The 26663-nt window shown below is 37.6% G+C and overlaps 1 protein-coding gene across 1 annotated transcript; it reads right to left on the bottom strand.

Moving 5' to 3' along the window:
* Window positions 1-1625: 1625 nt before the first annotated feature.
* On the bottom strand, window positions 1626-24721 carry LOC121944618 (syntaxin-binding protein 1-like). Its single transcript, XM_042488474.1, is given in 20 exon segments — window positions 1626-1753; window positions 3039-3138; window positions 3140-3194; window positions 3712-3797; window positions 4506-4607; window positions 5520-5629; window positions 5845-5983; window positions 6882-6962; window positions 7650-7715; window positions 9578-9638; window positions 9832-9939; window positions 10612-10742; window positions 10875-10959; window positions 12138-12286; window positions 14967-15070; window positions 15799-15877; window positions 16156-16232; window positions 16944-17025; window positions 17160-17209; window positions 24670-24721. Coding segments are annotated over 20 exon segments (1830 nt in total). The 5' UTR covers window positions 24707-24721.
* Between the last annotated feature and the right edge of the window lie 1942 nt (window positions 24722-26663).

Consider the following 26663-nt stretch of genomic DNA (forward strand, 5'->3'; position numbering starts at 1 on the left):
ACTGAGAGGCCCCGCATAGAGAGCCATCTGTTGCTGCCATCAGGTGGAACAGGGAAGTTGGCCCCTGGTATCTTAGCCATCATAAAACTTTGTTTGAAAACTGAAAGATGAAACACTTTTAGTTTCATCTTTTTACCAACAAATCATTGAGACATTAAAAAAAAGGTTTTCCTTAACTGGCATGGCATTCGGAGACAACAGTGATATTTCTTCCCATAAGGACATGGATGTACAAAAAAGACAAATGCTATGTTGGAAAAACGATTTGCACTTCTCTCAATATAGAATAGTGTCAGTACAGGGAGACAAATCACAGCGATGGTCCTGGAGGGAATAAAAAGGGAAGTGAGGTACAACACAACAGCACAGGTCAGACAGGAAGAGGAAGTCACTCACTGTGTTCCTCTTTTTGCAGCATTTTCATGTTCAACTTGGTGAAGACATGTTCTTATTTATCTTGTGAGTTTTTTTTACAATTAGTTTTCCTTAATTTGAGGTGTGTTGAGCTTTCAGGGCCAATGCACACTTACCCTTAAGCATCTCACACCACATATTTTTTTGTTCTCCAATCCTTAAACTCTCTGGAGTGTGAAATTTACTTGTGAATGTTAAGATATGCCTGTTAATTGCCGAATGACATGAAATGAATATTTACCAGTGCAATTCAATTGTTTGTTTGTTGTTTGTTTTTCACTTGGTTTTAGTTGCTCTAACATGGTGCCCTAACTGAATGCAACATGAGGAAGCATCTGTTTGATTGTATTGATTCTATGCGGATTGTTTGGTTTTTCACATATTTTTGGGTATGTAGTATAAATATTAGTAGTGTATTAGAATATAGTATATATTATTATACTGAATATCAACATATTTTCTGTATTTCTTAGAATCTCCTATAAAAAAAATTATCCTATATGATAGCCATTTAAGGTTATTTACCTTCTCAACATTATTTATATGCAGTGTTAGCATGGGGCAGTAAAGCCAGTGATCTATTAGGAATACATGGAAGATGTGATGAAGTTCACCATTAGGAGAGTCAAACAAAAAAACTGACATATGTATTCCTTTAAGACATAAATTTAGATATGGAACACGAGGACCAGCACCACTTTACAAACAAGACAGCATTTGAGTGTCAGCAGGTGGGTTTCCATTAACCTTCAAACTGCGAAAATTGAAATTGCAAATATGAAATATACCTGATGGAAGTCGTAAATTAAAAAAAAAACTTCCATTTATCGAAAAAAAAGTTTTTACACTTACATGAGGTAGTATTTCAGGTGATTCAAAAAAGTCTGCAAAAGAAATAAAGCTGCTAATGTTTTGATCATCCATCACCATGCTTCTTGGAATATTATCACAAGAGGAGAAGTTGCATAATATCACTCAGTGGAAATGCAGTCATCTCGCAGTTGTGCCTTCTCAACATTTTGAAAATATCACTTAAGTTTTAAGCAAACCTGTAATGGAAACCCGCCTCATGAAAATCACTGACAACAAGCTGCAGGGAGCAGTGGTTCACAGGTCACACACTGGCTGGGTGGACTGACACGGGGGAACACAGGGATTCACAAATCACATCACGACTTGTGTATTTACTTCCAAATCAGTGGAATGTCTGTTCATTCTGCAGGCGGCTCCTCTGTGCCCTCTGTGCCCTCTGTGCCCTCTGGAGGGGCGTTGGGGTCCAGGAAGTCTGGGTGCTGTAGTTCCTTTAAGTACTTAGGTGGGGTGAGAACGTGGGTGGAACCTACGGGTGACAAAATCCTGAAAACTCAGAGCGAATCCTCAATTCTTGTTTACCTTTTGAAACCTGGAGCCATATCACTTTCCTTGTGCTGCTTTCACATGTTTAAACCTTTGAACTCCGAGCAAGTTGGTTTGATTTATTTCAAAAGCATGGGGAAAAAGGTACAGAGCAACTTGGTGAGAACTGTTCCACAAAATTTCAAGAAATTAGTAGATTTAGAAAATTAGTTTAAAAAAGCTAGAGAAAAATGTCTAAAAAAAAGAAGAAAAAAAAAAGCTAGGGAAAAAATATATTCAGAATATATGTATATATATATATATATATATATACATACATATATATATATATATACATATATACAATATATATCAAACTTTTAAAGCACTTTTTTTCAGGTCATTTCCTTTTTGTTGTTGTTGTTGTTGTTGTTGTTGTTGTTGTTGTTGTTTTCAAAAACTTAATTTATTTATTGATTGATTGATTCATTTAATTTTTATTTTTATTTTTTTTCTAAACAGATTTTCTATTTTTTTTTTTTTAGTTTTTCTTAATTTTCTTGTACTTTTTACTCATCCATTTAATTTTTCAGTCATTACTTTTTTAGTTGTTCTTTTCCTTCTTCTGGAATCAAGCCAATTTGCTCAAGTTTTAAAGGGTTAAGATACACATTAGACTGCTCACAACACACACACAAAAAAATAATTCGCAGACATCTTAAAAGTTGCAAAAAACTGCTGAACAAAAGTGTACAGAGAGGTCAATGTGACTAAAGGCTGAATGCAATGTGAACTGCAGATATGATTTTTGCAGATTCGCTCGTTCTCTGCTCCTTCCTGTCTGTACCTGACACTGCATCCATTCCCTGAGAGGCGTTACAACATATCCGCTTTCACAGAGAATGTGATTAATGCCATCACACAGGAGTCAAGCTCTGCTGAGTCAGCGACTCCAGGAACACTAACATAAGATTTCCACACAGGGACATCAGCAAGATCCGAACACTCTGGAGGATTTATCCACACGGATTACCAAGTCAAGCCCATCGAGCCACTATGAGAAGAATGTGATGAATATTACATCACAGAGATATTACTGAGGTAAAACAAGGATTAGCCTTCAAATGAAAACTAGACGTTAGTGCTTTAGTCACTAAAAGCCGCTTTCACAATTCAAACTGATAGCACATGTGAAGTGCATTCAATTTTAGTGTGTATAAAGAATAATCAAATATTCATTTATTACTGCTGCTCAGCAAAGTTTGGGGACCTTGTGTCCATGAACTCACCAATCAGAGCCTCCCATTTGCCATTGGCCTGAGTGACCTCATAGACACAGCGCATCTCGCTGTATGTCATCCCTCCAATAATGAAGACGATGATCCTGGGGGCCCGTCTTAATCTCAGTGGGCCCCCTGTTCTTGTGCCAGTTACCATAGCGAGCACTGGAAGATGTCAAACAAGGACACAGATTAGTATTTACTTTAAAACATCAGTGAGGTTTTTCCCTTTGAGTCAACATTGTAAGACTCTCATATAAAAAATAAAATAATTTCAAAACAATAATGACTCAAAACTAGCTAATTATATTGGGGGTTTTTGGTTTTTGTTTTATTTTATTTTTTACTAATTAACCCTTTGCAACCTGAACCATCACTTTTCTTGTGCTGATTTTGATGCTTTTCACAAGTATTTCAACCCTGAGCATATTGGTGTCATTTCTTTCAAAAACATGGGAAAGCGCAATGAGCAATTTGGTAATAAACGTTGCACAAATTGTACAAATTTTCTTGTACTTTTTACTATTTCTTCAATTTTTTGGATTTTTTTTCTTTTGTTGTTAATTGCCTTATTCCCATGTTTGCAAGCAATGAAGCCAAAATGCTCAGGTTTCAAAGGGTTAAGCCAGTTATTAAAGTAATGTGTTACATGAGGTGCAAGAGTGGCACATTAAAAACACACCTTGATGGAGCACTGGCTTTGGCAGATGCTTGTCGCTGGGAAATGTACGGGTACTGCTTTGGGTCAAGTTTGTCTTCAATGGCGTCCTGCAGAAACACAGGTTACAGTTTGCACCAACAACAGACTTACCCATGTTACTGTTCTCACCCAAAATACTATCGAAAGCCACATTTACATGGGATTAACATTCATAAATATATAATTTATTTTTTATAAAAAACACTTTTTCACTCTTCTGTTATCAGTATATGTAACAAACGCAGGCCTAAAATATACACACATACACAAGCAGGACCTATGTACATGCATTAAGTGGACAGATGTCAGAGCGAGGGGCTGCCCATAGACAGGTGCAGTTGGGGGTAATGTGCCATGCTCAATGGCATCTCAGCAGTGCACAGGATGCAAACTGGCACCTCTCCAGTTACCAGTTCATCAGTTTAAGGCCACATTTAGATGACAATGGTCCTGCAAAAAACAAAGGCAAATTCTTTCCTTTGCATTTAAAAAAAAAATAAAAAATCTGTGTTCATATGATAACATCATGAAAATGATCCATATGTACACAGATCTGAAAAAAAACAGCAAAAAACATTGAAGTGTGCATGCCAGGCCAGTAACTGGTGATGTAACTTTGTAATGACACACCACAGAAGAACACCACACACCTGCCCATAAAGGCGTTTCTCTACAGAGCGGTGAGTATAAACACAGACAATGGCGAATGTACACACAGAAAGTCACACTGCATCATGACTGAATGTATGTGTGTATGGTAAAAGCATTATAAGAACCTCAATGAGATCCTTGACGAGAGGAGTCCACCTGGAGAGCTGGTAGGTCTGCTCGCTGATTCGCTCCTTACGATCGGGCTTCTTGGCTTTCTTGACAGTGACCTGTATAGAAACACCGCTGATCACACATGTGCTGTCACAATTCACACATCAACAGTTCAACTCCCCGAAATATTTAAGAGTGTCATTCTCAAATGTTGTTTTTCAGACAAAAAGTGAATATTGTGCTTCTCGGCAGAGTTAATAATAATGGGTGTTATAGCCACCCATAACAAACTTTTGAAAAAACATGCTTTTACAGAAAGGACTTCCACTCCAATTTGGTATCATGTTGCATTCATGTAATGTCGGAAGGTCGGAGTTTCCGAGTTGGGAAGTACTTCATTGTGCTTATATGCTTTGATGTCGTAAAGTGGGAACACAGAAATGATGTAGAGACGGACTAACACATTGTTGGTTTGAGTCTTTTCATGGGACTCTTTTGGCAGTGAAAACCATCCAGAATAAAAGCAGTGTTATCTTTTATTGGAAGGATGAGTCATTCTAAAAAGGTATGTTATGTTGTGACTCCAGAACAGGGCTTTTATTTTGAAATATAGTCTCCTCCTGTTCAGCTACTATCTATTTCCCTGTTCATGGTATCATTTGGCCTATTAAACATGCTATTTCTTTGCAGCAGTTTTATGTAACTGATCTTGAAGAAATAATATGCACTTTTTTTGGCTGCAGCGCTATTTCGTTTAGTAATTTTTAAGTAATTGCACTTCATTTTTGCAATATTAGTTTCATTTCACTGTGTTTTATACGTCAACATGTTGTTTACAATTTTTGAAATAAAATTAAATATGTAGTAATTTCTCTTATGTGTGGAGCTTGAACTAAGGAGAAAATCTGGACCCTACGGCTACATATTTTGGAAACACTGCCCCAAATATCTCAGAAGAAAGGAAGGTTTGACCTTCAACCTTCAGAGTTGATAATGGGACACTGAGGTCCTGGGGCAGGACAGCTCACCTCGGAGACAATGGGGATGCCCATGTGGGCCATGTTGGAAATGATGTCACTGTCCTCTGGTGGGATGTTGGCATGCTGGAGGAGCTTACACAGGTTCTCCTCAGTCACACCTGACACACACACACATGCAACATAGATTCTCAGTCCAAACACACATGCATGCACATTTAGAAATATGGCAAAAAGCATGCAAACACAAAAAAACTGAGAATGGACAAATATTATAAATATGAATGCATGATTCCATCTAAAGATTCTGAGCGTGCTTTTCAGTTTTTAAATGATTTGTTATGAAAACATCCGGAACAGGCGGTGGATATCTGACCGTTTTTGAGGAAGATGTAGAGCAGGATGATGCGGATCTTGTCAGACACACTGACGTTAGCATCCAGCAGGATGGGGACAATGAGCCTCATGGGATCCTTGATCTTCTCACCCTCTGCATCCACGCCCATCGCCAGGTCCTTCAAAACAACAGAGGACAGATGAGAACATGACCTCAACATACGTTCCAATTTAACAACACGTGATCAGATTTTTCTGTGTTATCTATTTTAGATGTTAGAGAAGAACCTGTATGTGGATGCATTCTCCCCTCATATCCTAATCAACAAACCATTTAACCCTTTGAAATCTGAGCAAATTGGCTTGATTTCTCTCAGAAACATGGAGAGAAGACAATGAGCAATGAATGAGAAAAATGACCCAAAATTAGTTGTGATTTTTTTTTTTATTAAATAAAGAACAAATAAAAAAATAATAAGGGAGTAACCTTGGAAAAGTGCCTAAATGTTAGAATAATTCTGTGAAATAATTTTAAATATGTAATTATGATTATTATAAATTTAGTTGTTTTTTTTCTTTTTTTTTCAAATTTCTGTAAATTTGTGGAACATTTCTCACTAAGTTGCTCATTGCCTTTTCCCCATGTTTTTAAAAGAAATCACAGCAATGTGCACAAGGTTCAAAGGTTTAAATACTTGTCAAAGGCTTTTGAAAGCAGCACAAAAAAAATTGTGTCAGAACTAGTCATTTTATTTTATTTTGTTTTATGTAATTTTATTGTATTTTATTTTATTTTATTCTAACCTTTTTGCATCTGCAATGCTTTGGGGGTTGAGTGGGAGGCAACCAGAGGGAAACTACCAAAATATACAAGGATAATCGTTTCCATTTGCATTGTATTTTCATGTTTCTGTTCACCTAATACTCCCCCCAAAAAATATTACTGAAAAAAAAGGATAGAAAAGCAATGAAAGCAGATGAGCACATATCCCACATCATGCTGCCTCATGCTGCTTTTGTTGTGACTCTGTCTAGAGACAGATCTAACTACATGACTGAGGCCTCTGTGGGATCTACCTGTTCGACACGACAGAGTTTGTCCACAGTTCCCTGGTAACGGTTCATGCAGTCTTCAGCCAGGTGGAGGTGAGTGGAATACTGAATGAGTCAGAGAGGAGAGATGCTGTCAGTGAGTTTGACACAGAGAACACAGTCTGCTGCAGACAATACCAAAGAGTTTTTAGAAGGTTCATATATGCGAAATAAAGTCTACAGCTGTACATAAAAGATGTTTTCCTAAACCTCTGTGCTCAAATTGTTATAATTTAATTTCATAGACATTTTCTTTCCTTGCCGAGTAATGGTTAAAACAGTGGTAAAATTGGCAGGTTTCCTTTAACCGTCATATTATGAAATAGGATTTGCAAATATAAAATATGCCTGATGGAAACACATCAGTTTTGAAAACGTTTTTATGCTTGCATGAGGTGGTATTTCAGGTGATTTTTTTGAAAAAGCCATATTTCTCAAAACTGCAATGGAGACACTTTTTGGCTTCTATAGATTACATGATGCTATGGCTATGCGCATGTCGGTTATTGCAGGAGTAGAAGTCACGTAACATTGTGAGAGAAGTCTCATAGCATCATTCAGTGGAAATGCAGTCATCTCACAATTGTGTTTTTTTGACATTTGAAAATTGTTGCTTAAGTTTTGCATAAACCTGAAATGGAAACCCGCCTACTGAGATTTTGACTGCATATGTTGCTTTGGATGACCCTTAACAAACTCTCAAAACTAACATGCTGTGACTGTACAGATGCAGAGGAATACTTGAGCTGTTACCTTGCTGAGCTCTTTCTGATACTGAGGCATCTTCTTCAGCATCTGAGACAGTTCCTTCATGGTGGTCTGAAACACACAGATGAGTGATGTGTTTTAGTAATGCTTTGAGTGATCAGTTACACGGTTACTCTTTACTTTGATATGATAACATTGGTTGTGGTCAATGATACATTTACTCTTTTTTTGAAATATAAAAAATATTGGTTGAGGCTGCTTTAAGTAGATTTTCCAATAAATGTTTTACTTTTTCTTGACTGTCTTCATCCTAAATCTTAGTTTTTACTTTATTAAAGGGTAACTTGTGTATTTTTCAACCTGCACCCTATTTCACCATGTTATTGCGTCACAGTGAATAATGGGAGCAACCATTTCTGAAAGTGGTCCAGCAGCAGCAAAACAGGCTGCAATAGAACCACCCTGAGTATCTGTGCACTTTATGACTACTAAAAGTGTTTGTTTTTGCCACTGACAGGCTCACATTAAAATTCTTCCTTTTTATTTAACCAGAAAAAGTAACCTAAAATCACCATTGGCAAACCCACCAGAATCAATTTAAATAAACAGTCATTTAAAACTGTATGGAGCCAAAATGTTTCCACATCTAATGGGGTGAATTAAGCATTTATTTCAACCAAACCAGGGCATGTTATTTTGGAACAAAGAAAATATGAACTAAGATGGCTTTCATGAGTTTTATTTTGTTTCTGTTGACTTAAATAAAGTGTAACGAAGTAATAACACATAAATACAGTACTTGGGTTATTTTTGGGAACATCTGTACTAGAGTTGATTTTTTACTCCACAACATTTCCTAAACCAAATGTATACTTTTACTCCAATACATTTGCCCCAAACACCTTAGCTACTATCTAAGCTACTTACTACACGATGGTTTTAAGATGCTGTACATGTTGTAAAGGAATAAACTTAGTAATCCTCAGAATTCTTTGAATTGTTTTTATTAGCAGCATCTACGTGTACTTTTACTTTCAATACTTTAATAACTAATTTAATTTATTAAAAAAATGACTTCTGATATCGAAATAGGGTAAATTTCAGATACTTTCAGACTTTACCCCAATACATTTGCCCCAAACACCTTAGCTACTATCTAAGCTACTTACTACACGATGGTTTTAAGATGCTGTACATGTTGTAAAGGAATAAACTTAGTAATCCTCAGAATTCTTTGAATTGTTTTTATTACCAGCATCTACGTGTACTTTTACTTTCAATACTTACATACATTAAATAACTAATTTAATTTATTAAAAAAATGACTTCTGATATCGAAATGGGGTAAATTTCAGATACTTTCAGACTTTTACTCAAATAATATTCTAATGAATTAAACCTTTCTGGTAAGATATCTGTACTTTTACTCAAGCATGGCTTTCAGGGAATTCATCTGCAAATGGTTTCACTATTATAAAATTACTGTTTTTTTAATGGGGTCTGGTAGGTTCAGTGATAGTGATTTTGGGGCTTTAACAATTTGGATCTGGCAGTAGCAAAACACTTTCGTCTGCAAATGGTTTCACTATTATAAAATTACTGTTTTTTTAATGGGGTCTGGTAGGTTCAGTGATAGTGATTTTGGGGCTTTAACAATTTGGATCTGGCAATAGCAAAACACTTTCAGTGGACACACATTGATTGTGCACAATTGCTCATTAACATAACAGTACAGCTTGTTTTGCTGCTACCACTTAATCCAGGACAACTTTAAAAAATGTTGTCTCCATTAGCTATTTCAACACAAAAACATAGGAGAATAGGGGAAATGTTGAAAAATACAGAAGTTAACTTTTAAAATGCAGCTAAAGCACTGCGTGTTGTTCCTCCGCCTCAGTGTGAAGGACAGTCAGGAACTGAGACTCAGTAACAGATCCTGAAACAGGAGCACAGTGATACAGTGTGTCCTCTACCTTTTCTCCAGTGTTCATCTTTTTGCTGGCAGAGAACTCTTTGAGAGAACGAGTCACAGCCCTGCCCAGAGAGACAGAAAAGGACGAGGAAATCAGGAAAAAATGAACTGATGAATGAAAAGTGAGGACGTTCTCAGTGACTCTGCTGACTCCTGAGAGAATCAAAGCTCTGTGACAGCTTCAGACAGGAGAGTGTGTTTTTGTGGTGCATGCAATGAGTGTGTATGTGTGAGCAGAAAGTCAAAGCCACTCACGTCGACACTTCTGCGATGTGTTTGTGTCTCAGAGTCAGCCACAGGTCATCGTCCTCATCCAGCAACACCTCCTTCATCCTCGTCTCTCCCATGCCACTGGTCTCAAACCTGACAGACAGGGCCGGACAGGTTTACAGGCTGTATGAGTGTAACTTTATTTTTTTTTTTTTTAAGTTAATGGAAAATTACGAAGATGGACACTGAAGAATTTGATCATTTTTATGTTATGCAGAGCAGTTTGTTTCTTTGCTTCCTCCTTGTACTAAAATAGGACATTGTTTCACCATTTTGGCCTTTTTACCCTTATTTCTTAAGGAAATTGAGCAATGAAGACAAAATGACCCACTACCCACTTCTACACGTGTTCCTAGAGGTGCAGATGGTAATTGTTCTTTACTTTGTGTCATGTTTTAGTTATGTTAATGTGTCTTACAAGGACATTGATGGAATACTTTTGGTCATTTTGTTTTATTTTAACACATTTCAGTCGTGCTCATTGGACTGCTGAATGATGGATGCTACACTGAGAGTGCGTGTAAAATGCATGTCTTTCCAACTTTTATGTTTTTTATTTTTATTTTTTTGTAGTTTTTCACGGTGTTTGACAGTGTTTGACAGTGTCTGACAGTGTCTGACGGTGTTTGACAGGTGTTTGACGGTGTCTGACGGTGTTTGACGTGTCTGAAGAAATAAAGAAGGAGGGCAAATTAGTCTTCAGAAAACATCAGTATGAAGCATGGCCATTAATTCTTTGGACCGGTGTAGCTACAGAATCTTTACTTGTAGACGTCGTTCTCGATGCCCAGCAGATCGTAGGCCATGGCCTGCAGCGTGAGCTCATGCAGGATGGGAGACACAGGATCAAAGCCGCGATCCAGAATGAGCAGCTGAGTGCGAGACTTGTCTGGACCCTGGATGCATCAGAACAGAGACAAAATATTGTGCACACTGTGGAGGACTGACGGATGTTTTTTACTCTTTACTAGCAGACGACTGCTGACAACTCTTTTTTGGTCCATTTAAAGGGGGCTACATTTCCCTACCTCTCCCATGGTGGGGTCATCAGCCTTGTAACCATCCAGCTTCTCCTGAAGCATCTGAGCCAGAACTGCACAGTCTTTGTACTCCCTGAAATAAACACACACAATACAGCATCACACAGCGGGAAAAGCAAATGTAGCCTACACTCGGCCAAACTGTTGACGAAAAAAACGCAGATTTATCCTTTCAGACAAACCAAAAGACAAACCGATAAAAGTTTGATGTTATGTCAATCAAAAAAAAATGGGATAGAAATATTTCCCAGACCTATGTCAATATGACTAGAGGTCTGGTTTTGCAAAACTTGTGCCTTTTATACACAAAAAGACTTTGAAAATACTAAAGTGTGACACCCTATCAAATTTAGGCCCTACTAAAAACAGAAAAGCCTGTCCTTAAAAAAAAAATGTTCATATGATAAAAAAATTTAATGTACAAGGATCTGCAAAAATAATTCAAACTGTAGTTATGCATGCCAGGCCAGTAGCTGGTAGTGTAACTTTGTAATGACACACAACAGAAAAAACACCACGTGCCTGCATGAAGTGCGGCTGCGATGTTACTGTTCTCACAGAATCCGTGCATTGCCAGTTTACACAGCAACAGAAGGGTTGGCGTTTTCAAAAGATTACACTCTGAAACTCAATAGTTTGCATTTTTGGGCCCCCAAAATGCTATTGGCATCTAAACAAAAGGCCAAACAGCAACAAAAGTTTAACATTTCATCCAAGAACCTATGCTGTGTAATTTTGATTTTGCAAAGACTGGGGATCTTGCAGGGTTGCTTTCAATACTACAACTACACTACTTTTGAGACTATCTCCCATCCTGCTCTTTTGCTGCTGTAAAGAAAAATGACATGACAAAACTACAGCTGGTGAGTTTTATCAGAAATAACCTTTTTATATTTGCTGAGGCTGTCACTATATTCTCAAAACACTAAATGGGAAAGGAATCTCTAAACAAGAATCATATTCCTTTGCCTACACTATTGCCTTGTAGCATTTCTAATGACGTTGCTGCATGTGAATGAAAACCACCAATCAGAGCTGAGCCTTTAGGCAATCATGTCACTCACTGGTTGTTAACTGCAGACAAATTGTCAAACTAGTCATCTCTGATCAAATATGAATCAGAAATGTTTTCAGAAGCATGTTTAAGTGTACTGTTTAGCTGTAAAATGAGAAAGTTTGTGACTAGCAACAAAAAACTCCAAACAGTAAAGAAAACAGTCTAAAGAAATAGGTTTTCCCAGTTGCTCCCACCCTCTGTATCGGACTCCAGGATACTCTTTGAGTGTGGCACACAGGGTGGCGATCTGCTCAGCACAGCGCTCCAACATGTTGTTCTTCACATCAGCCTTGAAGGGGCTGTAGAAGTCCTGAAAGGCATCCACTTTGTCCAGGGAGAAGACCTGGACACACAGAGGACATGACAGAGAGACAACATGAGGTCCAATCTTAACTCCATTCTTGTCCTTAACCCTCTGAAACCTGGAGCGACATCACTTTTCTCCTGCTGCATTCAGATGCCTTTCACAAATATTTTAACATTTGAACCCTGAGCAAATAGGTGGGATTCCTTTCAAAAGCATGGGAAAAATACAGCAAGCAACTCAGTTAGAAATGTTCCACAAATTGCAGGAATTCATAGATTTTTCAAAAAATATTTTTTTAAGAATGTCTAGGGGAAAAATGAAAAAGACAGAAAAAGTGTCCAAGGAATAAGGAAAGAGCTAGGTAAAATCTTTTATATACAATTATCATAATTAGATTAAAAAAAAATCATGTTAAAATATGTTAATAATTATTATAAATTTTTAATCACTTTTTCCAAGTCTTGTTTGCCTGTTTTTTTTTTACTTTTCTTATTTTTCCTCTTTTGTTAAAATAATAATAATTATTATTATTATTATTATTAGTAGTAGTAGTAGTAGTAGTAGTATTACGGTGTTACAAAATTATTATAATTTCTATGCACTTTTTCAGGTAATTTCTTTGATTTTTCATTTCTTTCTTTCTTTCTTTCTTTTAATAATTCCTTGATATTTTTTGGGACAGTTCTTCTTCCTTTACTTAATGCATTCTTCCCATGACTGAAAGAAATGAAGGCATATTGCCCAGGTTTTAATGGGTTAAAAAAGATTGTTGCTACACTGTCTATTCAATGACCTGAACTGATCCAAAGTGAAGTTCAGTTGCATTTGGCACAAGTATGCACTAATACCTGATTATACCCAGCTTCATAAAGAGTTGCAGTGATCTAAATGTTATTTAAACATTTTTCAGATATGACTGAGAGATAAAGTGGGCTTAAAAATGGTTAAAGGTAAAATAATAATGTATTGGCCATTAGAACCTTGGCACGAGCGCTGAAACACTAATTAAACCCTTTCCCACACACACTCAGTTAAAAACACTTGTGTACATGCACCCATCTGTTACTGACTCCATCACATGAGAACAGTCCCTGGGCTTTCTCTTGTCGCACATCTTGTCTGTTCCCATTGGCTGCAGAGTGTGAGCGATGGTTGTCTCAGCCAATGAGGTAAAGAGATGAGAGGAGGGGCTGGTGTGATGTGTCCCTCCCTCTCTGGATTAAAACTACAGGACAACAGCAGAGGATTGACGGCTAAAGCTGATCCAGCACAAAACACTGTCGCACTGTTCCTCCTTGGCACCTTCTCCACTCTGTCAATATCAGAGGCTGACAGGCTTTATCGAGGGTACTGAGCATGCTGTTCACCCACGCTTTGAGACTTTGATCCAGCCTTTTCTTACAAGGTTCATTGATCCTTGATCTATCAACTGATGAATATCTTCAGCGATACCACATTTTCTTTAATTTGGAAGGAAAGATGTTCTTCCTCCAATATACACAAAATCATAACAATATGGTTAACCCTTGGAATCCTGAGCAAACTGGCTTAATTTCTTTCAAAAATATGTGAAGAAGGAAATGAGCAAGAAGAAATGACACAAAAATTAGCAAGATATACAAGAAAATTACCTGAAACTTAGTAAAAAATAAATAAATAAAAACAGTCACAATAATAATAATAATGAAAATAATAATAATCATAAGAAATATTCATCATGATCAGAATTAACTAAAACAGAATTTTATTTTTTAGGCATAAAAATTATAATAATTATGTAACATGATTTTGATGTAATTTTGATCAATAAAATATATTTTTTTTCCTCTAGCTTTTTTCCTTTTTTCCCCCAAAGACATTTTTCACAGATTTCTAACAATAATTGTCTAAATCTACTTTTTTTTGCAATCTGTTGAGTATTTCCTATCAAGTTGCTCATTGCCATCATGTTTTCTGAAACAAATGTGGGAAAGAAAAGTGATATTGCCCCAGGTTTTAAAGGGTTAAGATAACTGCGACATATTTTTAAAGACACTATTATCTATATTGCAACAGATGACTATGTATTCTATAATAGGTGTCATTCATAGTGAACACGCAAAGAATAATAACTAACTTTTTCTTTACCTTTCTGACTCTTTGTGTGTTTTGTCCTATATTTTTCCTGGGTTTTTTGGCTGTGTTTTGTGCTGCTGTGTTAGTGTGTGCTGTCAGAGGCTGGCCGTGGCTTCCTGCTGCTGCAGCGCTGCATGCACACTTGCTGCTCATTCCACACTCATCAACTGCAGCTTAAAAACCTGCTCTCTCTCTTCCAGGCTGCCACATTGTTTTTGCTGTTCATAGTGATACTGTTTGCTCATATCCAGTGCTGTTTTCAGTGAGCATTCTCCCAGTTTGATTCTCCAGTGTTTTTTGGTTCATGACAAATCGCTCTCTTGTCCATTTCTAGTGCCTCTCTCCTCTAGTGACTGATTTAACAAACATAAAGCTTCACTGTATCCACACATCTCAAAAATGTTAATACAGTTCCTTGGTGATGATATACAGAATACCCTACACTACATCTCACCTTGACAACAAACTCAAAGCAACATGAGAGGCAGGTTTCTTTACACACTACTGGCTGAAATACTTTCAAACCACATCCATCATACCAGAGATAGACGATAGCGAGCCGCTGCCATGTGGTCTAATCCCAGTCTAGACAGTGTTTTACCTGAGATTCATAGGGCAGAAAGGCGATGTGGATCTCGGTCAAGGCCTTCATGGCTTTGGAGGCGCGGGATTTGGTCAACAGTCCAAACAGCATATCTGGGATGGCTGGAGAGAATTACAGAAAAACATGGTGACTCACTGACATAGTTAGATAAAAGAGTGAATCTTGAATGTTGTTACTTTCCTAAATTTGAAAATGTTCAATTGACCTAATATTGGCAGATAAAATGAGGTAGTTTAGATTAACCCTTTAAAAACCTGACAAATTGGCTTGATTTATTTACAATATATGGAAAGAAGGTGATGAGAAACCTAACAAGAAATGGCTTTAAAAAAATAGCATGAAATTGGTAAAAAGTTAATTAGCTACATGGAAATTAATGAATAACAAAATTAGTTCTTTAGACATTTTCCCCTGGCTTTTTAAAAAATAATAATTTTTGAAATATGCTATTTTCTTGCAATTTGTGTCCAGTTATTCATTGCCTTTTCCCCATTTCTATGAAAGAAATCAAGCCAATTTTCTCAAAAGATTTAAATACCTGAAATGTGTCTAGAAGCAGCACAAGTAATGTAGCTCCAGGTTACAAAGGTTAATCCACACAGGGAGTTGTACACAAGTTGTGTGAGAGCTGTGTTGATGGCAGGAACTTTGTCAAGTCAGGAAATAACCCTGATGAGAACCTTTAAGTATTTTAAAGCACAAGCACTTCCTAACATGAAACTGGGTTTGTGTACTTTGACAGAGTCTAATGTTCAAGGATTCTTGACTCACTTTGAGTGAGAGCAGATGTTCCATCTATATTTTGTTGGTGTAGAGTGGATTTACTCACTGTCGGTGAAGAAGACATGAGCTCCTCGGTACCTTGGATTCTGTGGGTCTCTGAAGTCATCGATCAGACCCTCAACAGACTGAGACAGCAGAGAACAATGGTTTAGCTTATGAGTGGATGTAAAAGGGAACAACAGTTCTTGATTCTGTTCAAAAGCTGAAATTTCTTTCAAAAATGTGAAGAAGGAAATGAGCAACAAAAAAATAGTAAGAAATTAGTAAGAAGTAAAAGAAAATTACCTGAAAATTAGTAAAAAGAAAATAAGCAAAAAAAAGTGTATGATGCAGAAAGCCAGGGACTTCAGTGACAGATTGTGCTGTCAATCATAGAATCATAAACAGCTGCTGTATCATTTACCTCATCTGAGGGCGTGATCAGATAGATGGCCTCCATGCTGGGCAAAGGCTCACGCCGCTTAGTTATGTCTTCCACAACTGGAGGGCACACAGAAACAACAATCAATACTCATCCATTCGCTTGATGATATTATAGCTATACTCCCTAATTTGCAGTTTCTAAGAACTCCTCAGTCCTGCAGAAAATATATATATAATATATATTTGTATATAAAGTTATATGCTGTGGTCTATATTGTTAGATAGTCCACATTTAAAAAAACCTTCTTAGTTCTATTTCTACTTTCTTATATTTCCCCAAGCTTATTATATACAGCAAGAGCAACTGTAACATGTCACAATTTGGGATCAATGAAGTATTTCTTGTGGTGTGCTGACAAGTCATGTCGTGTCGTATCGTACTGCACCGTACCATATCGTATCTTATCATATCGCATCGCATCGTATCATATCGTATCGTATCGTATCGTATCGTATCGTACCGTATCGTATCGTATCGTATCGTATCGTATCTGATCAAGGCTTACTACATCCTGACTCTAACTCTGCACTTTATGCTCATATATCAATCTTCCCAAGTCACTCTTGGAAATAAAGCATACACACCGTTCCTGCAGCACTTAAGATATTTTTTCAAATAAATAAATATAAATAATGGATATCCATAAATATTTCAATTCAACATTCAAGAAATGACTCATCCACATGGTAGTGTGGGTTTATCGATCCTTTGATTAAGCAGATTTCAAAGCCGCAAAAGTGAACTAAGGTGACCTGGGCAGTACTTACTGGTGATTCCCTCTGACATAATGTCTGTCATCTTACAGCAAGAGGAGATCATCCTCATGCTCAGCTTGTCCACCACCAGCACCTGTAACACAGTGATACACACAAAGCCCACATTTATATGGAGTTTATTTTGATATCTTAGGTGGTTTTATTCATATTCGGTGTGAGATTAAGTTGGAATTATGCAAAATGTGATAAGAATAACAACAGCGTTACCTTCCATTTTCCTTTTTCTCTTGCTTTCTTGATGACATTGTTCATTATCTCTGTAAAGATGGTAAATGTAATGTAGCTCAGTCAAGACATCAACATAAAACCTGGATTTCATTTCAGAAGATGGTTGTGAATTAACAGTTTAAATAGAAAGAGAGACAGAGAAAGAGAGAGGGGAAAAACAACATCATAATACATGCAAATTGCTGAGGCAAAAGCACCCGTCTTGTTGATTATGTTTACTAGCATTTCTATCTAGCAAGCAATTTCCATGCCTTGTTGTCTAAGGCAAATTCTATTTCAGTTTGGCTAAAATACCTTAGGCCTCCAGCAGCAGGAAGATGTGTGTTACATCTGCATTCTCCAGTTTTTTGGTTTGTTTTTTGTAAATTACCTTCTGTGGTTCTACATGAGCTGTTCCACACTAATTCAAACAAAGGAAGTAATGATATTTGTATAGTACAAATCTAAAATCCACATTTGGTCTCTGGACAGTCAAAATGTATTCTGTCAGCAGATTTATGCAGGGAGCTGTCCCTTTTATACAAATCACCTGATTGCTTTTGTCATAATATGCATGGCAGAGGCATTGTTGGATGTTTGAAAGTGGACACATTGTCAGATCTCACCAGGGTGCCACCAGGAATAGAGCTGGCGCTGCACCTGAGCCGGTTCTGTTTGTGAAAGATGTAAATGAGAGCAGCAGAACCTTTTAGTGTCATCCATTCAGTAAACAATAAAATGTGTCCCCTTCTGTCCCTGAGATATGATGTTGTCTTATGGCCACAAGTTGACCTTTTGGGATATAAAATTTGATAACTTCATCTTATTCTATTGGACATTTGTGTGAAATTGTGTAATATTTACTATATGGATTCTTAAGTCATGGTCAAAAGCATACCAAAATCTGATCAGTTCATTTTGAGTCCAAGTGGATGTTTGTGCCAAAAATAAACTCCCTCAAGGTATTCTGGAGATATTCTGTTCATGAGAAAGGGTCAGAGGGACAACCAATAACACTTCCAGCCACAACTGTCACCAGTGCACAGGCATTAAAATGCCATATGCACGCAATCTCATGACATCCTTTACCACGAGGGACAGTAAACGCCTACGCAGCTGCAGTGCAACTGGACAACAGGGAAACAGAGGGACAGCAGAATAACATGATCCCTCTGGAGGAAACTGGATCATTATCTCAACAACAAATGCCATATACACTTTAATACAATCAGTAACAGAGGATTTAATTTAGGAGAGACAGGAAGAAGTCACCTGAAATGGGAATCAAGCTGATGTAAGACAGAGTTTTGCATTTTACAGGCTGTCACTTATATTGATGAGGAGCATCCCAACTTCTCTGTGTGTCAGAGTGAACATGAAGGAACAGTGCTGGGAGGGACGGGCCCACTGCAATCACTGCCTCTAATCTGCCAATCCTCCCAATCCTCTTACCCCATCCACCACTCCCCACCGCTATTTCTGGGCCGTTTCTGTGTCAGCGGACGTGACGTCATGGGGAGGCAGCATCACCGGCTCTCTCTCACACACACACACACACACACACACACACACACACACACACACACACAGACAAATACACAGACAAGCACTCATCCTCCAAAATAAGTCAACATGCCCTGCTTCCAGAGAGCCACAATGACATGTCACTTAAAGAGCTGCTCCTAAGGTGTCATAAGCATATTATCACATGATAATACTACGCTGACTGTTGGCCAATAATAATAGTTATGAATGACATAAGATGAAATTGGAGATAATTCTTTAACTATTTTTCAGATATTTAAGGAAAAGTTTTGATGATTTATCATAAAGCATTTCTATAACAGTGGGTCAGATATCCAGACTGTGCTGTCTGAGGAAAGCTTGTGATGACAGTAAATGTGAATGGTTGTGTTTATCCAATTAGTCGACAGGATTATGTGGAAGTGTTCATGAAAGAATGGTCCACTGCCTGACAGAAAGCCTTCACAGGCAGGGATAAACAACAACAGACTGCTGCTGCTGTCGCACATAGATGCTTTAATTATAATCTTTATAATAATGTACTTTATCACAATGACTGGCTGTAACTATGTAGGATATCAGCTCCTCTCCTCTGGCAAACACAATGTTAACTCAGTGACATACTGTAGGTAAAGCAGGCATGATAGAAAAGGTGACTGTATTGTTCACTGAGACAGAAGACTGACTATAACCTCTCCAACTCACAACCACTACTGTGTCCATGTTGTATGAAAAGACTGTTTTTTAAATCAACATAAGATTCTTTTCAAATAAGACGATGTATACAAATCCATGCACGTAGCATCTCAGGGTTTTTTTAGAATATACTATTTAATAAAACTTACAGTCAATGTGTAAGACAAAGAATAAATACATAATCAAAATCAGACGATTCAGCAGGGGCAGAGCAGGGGTGGCTTGTGAGGCTCCAGCCCCAAATGTTTTCTCAAAAACCCCAAATCTATGCTTTTGCTCAAAGAAATAAGTATAATTCGAATATGATTGATCTAAAATTCAATTCGGAGTATTTAATACCATATCTACTTGGCATTGTTAGGGATTCTTGATTTGCTGTTAGAGCAGACCAAATTATTATGACACTGAATTAATCATGATATCACTTATTGGTTTGTGGACTCCTGTTTTGAAGCCTTGAGTTTTACATTTTGGCCATTGTCATCGAGGTGTTTTTTGGAGCCAGAGGTAACAATATTTGGACAAGAGTGGAGGAGGGGTGGATCTGACTGAGAAGCTGAGGACACGATCTGCAAAGATCCTCACATCAAAGCGGCCCGCTATTAATTATGCCTTACCTTCAGCCTTAATAAAATGTAAAAAGTTGAGCTATATAAAAATTCCTAGGACTGCCAGCATACATAACACATAATTTTAACACATTTTTTACCACGCTAATCTCCAGCCGACATTTCTGTCTTTCAGAGGTTGTACCGGGCTGGGTTTTAAAGCAAGATGATAGCTAAAGCTAGTGATGATACTGCTATCATATACAAATAGAAGAACTGAGAAATCCAATGATACCAACCATGTTATGCTAACTTCTCAGCAAAAGAGCTGAATATCACTCCAAAGTTAGGCTACATTTTGTTGATGGAAAGACAGCATGGCCATTTCACAGGGGTACCTTGATCTCTGACCTCCAGATATCAGAATAAAAATCAGTTCTATGGGTACCCACAAGTCTGCCCACTTTATGCTGAACCATGTAGTTTTTTACTGTAATTTGATTACAGATCAAGAAAATCTGCTGAGAACTGCTTGACCTTGTCAATGTCGGCCTCATACCTGGTTTAAAATGCAGAATAATAGAAGTGAAAACATTTGATTAAAAAAATGTGATGAATGACAGTTAACTATTGAAATTCTGTAAGTCATGGCAACAAAAAAGATAAATTGTTTGACAGCCTTGAAAGAAACCTACAGTTTCAACAAATCTGCTATATAATAATATACAAATATACAATGCATCCGTGATTTGCAGAAATGCACAACTCTAACATTTTTTTGCCATTTTGGTTGACATGCTGGATGTAACAATATGGCTATCAGAAAACAATACTTGGAATAATTCTAGCTTTGCATGGAGCCCTGTCCTGCAGCACAGACCAGGACAATTTTAACAACTTAAATAGTGAGTACACTTATCATTTCAGAAGCACAACGAGTTTTCTTTTTCCTAACTTTAAAAACAGTACAGTGTCACAACCGCTGACAAGCAGTTAGAGGCACACCAGGCTCGCTCTCACATGACACTCCATGGCGCACATGGTCCGGATGAGAACAGGTTGCCCTCCCTAACTGCAGGGGTGAATCTGTGACCCTACCTGATGGCGATGCAGTGATGTGCACGGTTTTGCTATCACTGTTTGTTCGCTGTTGATTAATGGTGAAGCTCCTGAGTCCAGAAAATGGTATTCCAGACAGCTCTATTCAGTACATCATCAGTTTTCAAGACCGTGGCCAGGCTCCGTGCAGGTAAACACTGCACACTTCATGTAGACAGACTAATTTAGGGTCCACCTGGTGAACATAGTGGAGCGTTTAGCAGCCAAAGAGATAAATATAGCTCTTAGAAATTGGTGGAGACCAAACTGAGGCTCAACACAGAGTGAGTATTGAACTTACGTCATTGAAAACAGCTGCCTGCTGACACAAAGCTGGTGAGAGCAGTGAGACTGAACAAAAATCATAACACTGATGGCAACCAAAACAACAGGCTGGATGATAGCTGAGGAGCAACTGACAGACACCTGAAACAAGGCTATATTATCAACCGGACATAGTGGGCACTCAGTGGCCCGGAAGTCCCTGTAATCATTGTGTCTGTCTGGTAATTTATCAATTGCAAATGTGTTTGGGAAAATACACAACATAAGCACAGAATCATCTGACATGAGAATGGCTTTAAAGCACATTCTGCATTATTTACTTATATCTATGACAACGGCAGCGCATGTAGATGCAGCAGCTCGTAGCTCCACAAATCCTTGCTACTTTTTTGTTATATTTGTCTATTTTTTGGACACCATGGCCCCTTCTGCTGAAGCACGACTTTTCTACGATAGAGTGGCACTTCATCATCAACATCCTGAGAAGTTGTGTGGGGTTTGGACTGAATGCTGCAGTCGCAAGAGGATATCCAAGCGGCGAGTCAGAGGGGAGAAACGAAACCGAAGGCACCAGACAAAGAGAGAGAGGAGAGCCAGTATCAGGGCGAGGCTGATCCGAATTGGACCGAGAGCTGTTCCTCTACCAAGCCTTCTCCTGTCTAATGTCCACTCGCGGGAGAAACAGGTGGATGAGATGAGATGAGATGGGACTAAGGCTCATTCAGCAACAATTTTTCAACACCATGGCCCCTTCTGCTGAAGCACGACATTTCTATGAAAGAGTGGCACCTTAAGCATCGAGAAAAGTTGTGTGGGGCTTGGACTGAATGCAATGGACCACAAAAGGGTCCCCACTGACAGCATACGCCAACAAGCCGGTCAGACTGTAGGGGAAAAAACAAAACTGAAAGTGCCAGACAAAAAGAGGGAAAAGAGTCGGTATCATGGTGAGGCTCGCCTGACTCGGAGCAGGAGCTGTTCCTCTACCAAGTCTTCTACTGTCTAGTGTCTGATCGCAGGAGAATGAAGTGGATGAGAAGTGATTTTGGCTCACGCAGCAACAGGAGATCTGGGACTGCTCTGCACACTTCTTCACAGAGACATGGTTGACACTTGACTTCCCGGATCAAGCTGTTGCACTGGATAGACTGACCTTGTGGGGGCCATAATGATACAAGACTCTGATGCCACATTAAAAAATGCACTGCAGGAACTGAACGATGCCATCAGCAGCAACATCACCATTAAGTAACCAGATGGAATCTTCATAGTAGCTGCTGATTTTAAGCAACGCAATCTTCAACTCCAAAGATGTCGCAGGATCGAGGATAACTGTGATTTTATTTTGTAAACCTTCTGCCTTCTAGAAGGTCAAAAAGGAGGGTTATCAAAGTCTGATATGGTGCTATGTAGTCATTAGATATAGTTATTGTATTACCACCTGGAACCGCATGCCTCACTTTTAGTTTGGGTTAAATCTATACAAATCTGTATCTTAAAATATTACCACTCGTTCTGAGTAAAAATGGCTTTTGATGATTGGCACCTAAATGTATATTTCTGCAGCAATCCTTCTTCAATTTCATGTCTGTAAAACTAATCAGATGAAGCAGCTCTGCATTAGCCAAAGCCAGGTGAGTCCCTGCTCCCCAACCCCATCTGTGGCAGGTTATAGAAAGTGAAACGGTGAAATACTTTAACATGTTCACATACAGTACTGCCCCCCCCACCAAGAAAAACTCAATAAGAAGCAACAACAATCATGGTAAAATGTTAACCAATTTCTTCTAAAAGTACTATTGCTTATGTTATTAATGTTTTTATTTCAGATTATTATTATTTAACCCTTTAAAACCTTGACTTCTTTCAAAAACATGGGAAGAATGCAAGGAGCAACTTCACAAGAAATGACCAAAAAATCAAGAAATTTGTAAAAATAAATAAATAAATAAATAAATACTTAAATAAAACAACAAATAAGAAAAACAAGAAAATCATCTCAAAAAAGTGCTTAGAAATTATAATAATTCTGTATCATTTTAAATATGTAAGTGTGATAATAACAAACATAGTTTTCTTTTTTCCCTTGCTTTTTCTCTAAGCTTTAAAAAAATTATTTTCTAAGCTGACCAGTTTCTTGCAATTTGTGGAACATTTCTAAGTTGCTTACTGCCATGTTTTTTTTAAGAAATCAAACCAATTTGCTCATGGTTCAAAGTGTTAAATCGTTGTGAAAGTTTACATATTATGTAAAACAAAAATATGTACTTTTTAAAAAATATATAATTGCAGCTTTTATCCCAAGTACAATCCGCGAGTGCTCAATTCCTGCATTCTTATCAAATGTAAAGGATAAACACCAGCCAGAGGACAGTGTATTGTTATCTTGAACTTGTAACTTACGTATAAAGTATTTGTCTTAATAATTCAGAAGCAATCTCATTTGTGCCCTTGGCTGTCATTAATCAACCCACATAAAAGATCGACTTATTGGAAAACGGCAGCATTTAATCTAATGTTGAGACTAAAATATAAATATGAAAGGATTCCCAGCTTAAACAAGCTTTACACTGGTGGGATGATATGTGTCATTTCAAGATTGTGCAACGCCTTCAAAGAAAAATCCACGATACAGTTGACTGGATTTTTTCCCCCTCCAGTTTGCGTATCTTTAGTTTCGTAGGACCTTCGTGGTTTGCGTGAGAGTACACAGATCTGACGTGCGTGTGTGTCCACATTACAATAAAGGACGCATGATGTTTAACAATGGACTGCTGTTTACTGATGGTGACATCCAGCTGACAGTAGAAACAAACACTAGTGTGGTTGTTACTGTGGCTACTGGAGTCCTCTCCTCTTCCTCTGAGGATGATGTCAGAGCGCTTTAATCCGCACAGACAAAGATTAGTGAGGCAGGATTTACACCAAACGAGGACTCCATGCTCTCATGACAATAACGGCTCAATAAACGAAATTTCCAGAACACCGCCAAAAACATTCATAGCTGGATAATTCATGTCAGTGACAATTAAGTCTGGAGACACAACATGTAGCAAGACGCACGGTTTGGATGCGTCTGTGCGTCATTTGCGCATCGAACTTCCCCCCCCAAAAAAAAAAAAAAAAAATTAAAAACAGAACCACTAGGAGCTGCACTGTCCTGTATGACCATCCATCATCGGAAAAGTTACATAATGCGAGGAACGCTGATATTTCAGATTGAAGGTTATGGGAATAACCACTTATCCAGACACTTTGCATTGATTGTCACATAATAATACCCATTACATCACATATGGATAATTGTGTTAAAATATCTAACAAAAGTACAAATGTTCTAATGTATAAAATAAACTTACTTTCTCCAACAATGGCTTTTAGTCCGAGTGGTGACATGATGAGCGCTCTGCTGCGCGTCCACTTTCCCACAAACAACTGACCGCTGCCACAACTCACCTGCTGTCACGCTCCCGAGGATTAGCAGTGCACTTCCGTTATAATTCATCCACAATAAAAGCCTTCAATTGGGAAAGCGATTACAGTGCCAATGATAAATTCAGAAACTATTTTTTATGAAATAATATAATATTGATAATAATAATAAAAATAATAGTAAAGCAGTCAGCTGAGGCTGGGCATTTGAGGAAGAGGAGTAAGACGAACAAGAAAGAACTGCCTTAACTACAAGTGTTTAAGACTTTTTAATAATAAAAAAAAACAACTAAAGTTCCAAAAAGTAACAAAACTTATTAATAATTTCTTGCTAGTTTTTGGGGCCATGTCTTATTAAGTTGCTCATTGCCTTCTCTCCCCATGTTTTTAAAATAAATTTCATCAATTTGCTCAGGTTTTGAAGGGTTAAAATAGGGAATTAAACTTCTGTGCGCTTGTCGTACTGTGTATTTAATATATTTAGGCGGGCTTTACATTTTGAAATCTTAAATCTGACTTTCTAACACTATTCACTGGGGCTTTATAGTTCAGCTGCTGAATAGGGTCCAATAAACATGCTTACTGTCAATAATGGGCTTTTATTTTGAAGACGAGTAAAAAACAAAAAAAATCGAATGCCTGCTGGTTAGTTCTGATTTCCTATGCCAGAAAGATGTCAAAAGCCATTATACTGAAATAAAATGAAATGAATGAGGCACAAAAAAAAGTTAAAAGGCGTATTCAAAATAGCTCAAAGTTTATATTTTAACGTAACATAATGTTTCATAATTAAATGTAAATTTAATATTTATAATGATTCCTTGGAGCAGTTGTTGAAAGATGATTTTAAGTTTCTTTGGACTGTATTCTGTTGCATTTAGCAATGCATAAAAAGACTGAACAAAAACTCCCTGGTGTGCACAGAGTTATGACAATGTATCATTTAAAGCAATCCTAGATAACAGTTTGGTTTGACTCCATGCGAGGGCAGCAGAGGAGCAGTAAACAGAATATCAGCTCTTCAAGTGAGAGGAAGAGAAAAGCAAAGAGCTCCCACTCTTCAGGAGGAAATGCAAACTTCTTGTGTTTCTCTGAGCCGGGTTTGGTGCCACCATCCACATTTATTTGTCATCTGTTTCACATATGGAGGCTGATTAATTAGGCAACTCCACAAATGAAACAACCACAACATAGAAATGTGCTGACACAGATCCAGCAAGCAACTTTTGGTTCTGAAAATGGTGTGATGCAACCAATGCAATGTTTTAGTAATGTTTTCAATGGCAACTTTTCTTTTAGTTCCCAGAGCATTCTTTGTAAAGTTATGGTAACATTCTCTATAAACATAAAAATGTTGAAATGGTTTTTAAGTTATCACATTATTTTTTCATTTAAAGAAAAAAAGGCTCTAATAACATGTTCTGAATGTGCTTTGAAAATATTCTTCCTTTGCTCTCATGTAACATTGTGGGACTGTTTTATAAAGGAACATTTTATAAAAAACAACATCTGTCACCTCAAAACATCCTCACGTTACATCTTAGCATTTAACCTTATAGAAATATTATTTGAAATTATAAACATCCTTAAAACATTCTTTGGGCATTAGTTTAAAATGTTTTCTTTACAACATTATTGCAACTTGTGGGTAACGTTTGCCAGTGTTATGGGAATGTTTTCTGCTAGCTGGAGAGTTTTCAGAGAGGCCATTTTCCGCTTGATATTGAATTAAATTGTTTGACTTTGTAACATGGACAGATAACTGAGGACATGCACTTGTCCAGCCATTAACAAAAAGAGTTGTGGGCCCCTACTGAGAACTGTTTTTTTTACCTTAGTCTGGAGTTTAAACTGCAGCGATTCAACTTTTTCAATTTTAACTTGACTGAAACTGTTTTAGGACGAGTTTCCTATCTGTAAT

This window comes from Plectropomus leopardus, chromosome 6 (assembly GCF_008729295.1).
Source record: "Plectropomus leopardus isolate mb chromosome 6, YSFRI_Pleo_2.0, whole genome shotgun sequence".
Taxonomy (NCBI): Eukaryota; Metazoa; Chordata; class Actinopteri; order Perciformes; family Serranidae; genus Plectropomus; species Plectropomus leopardus.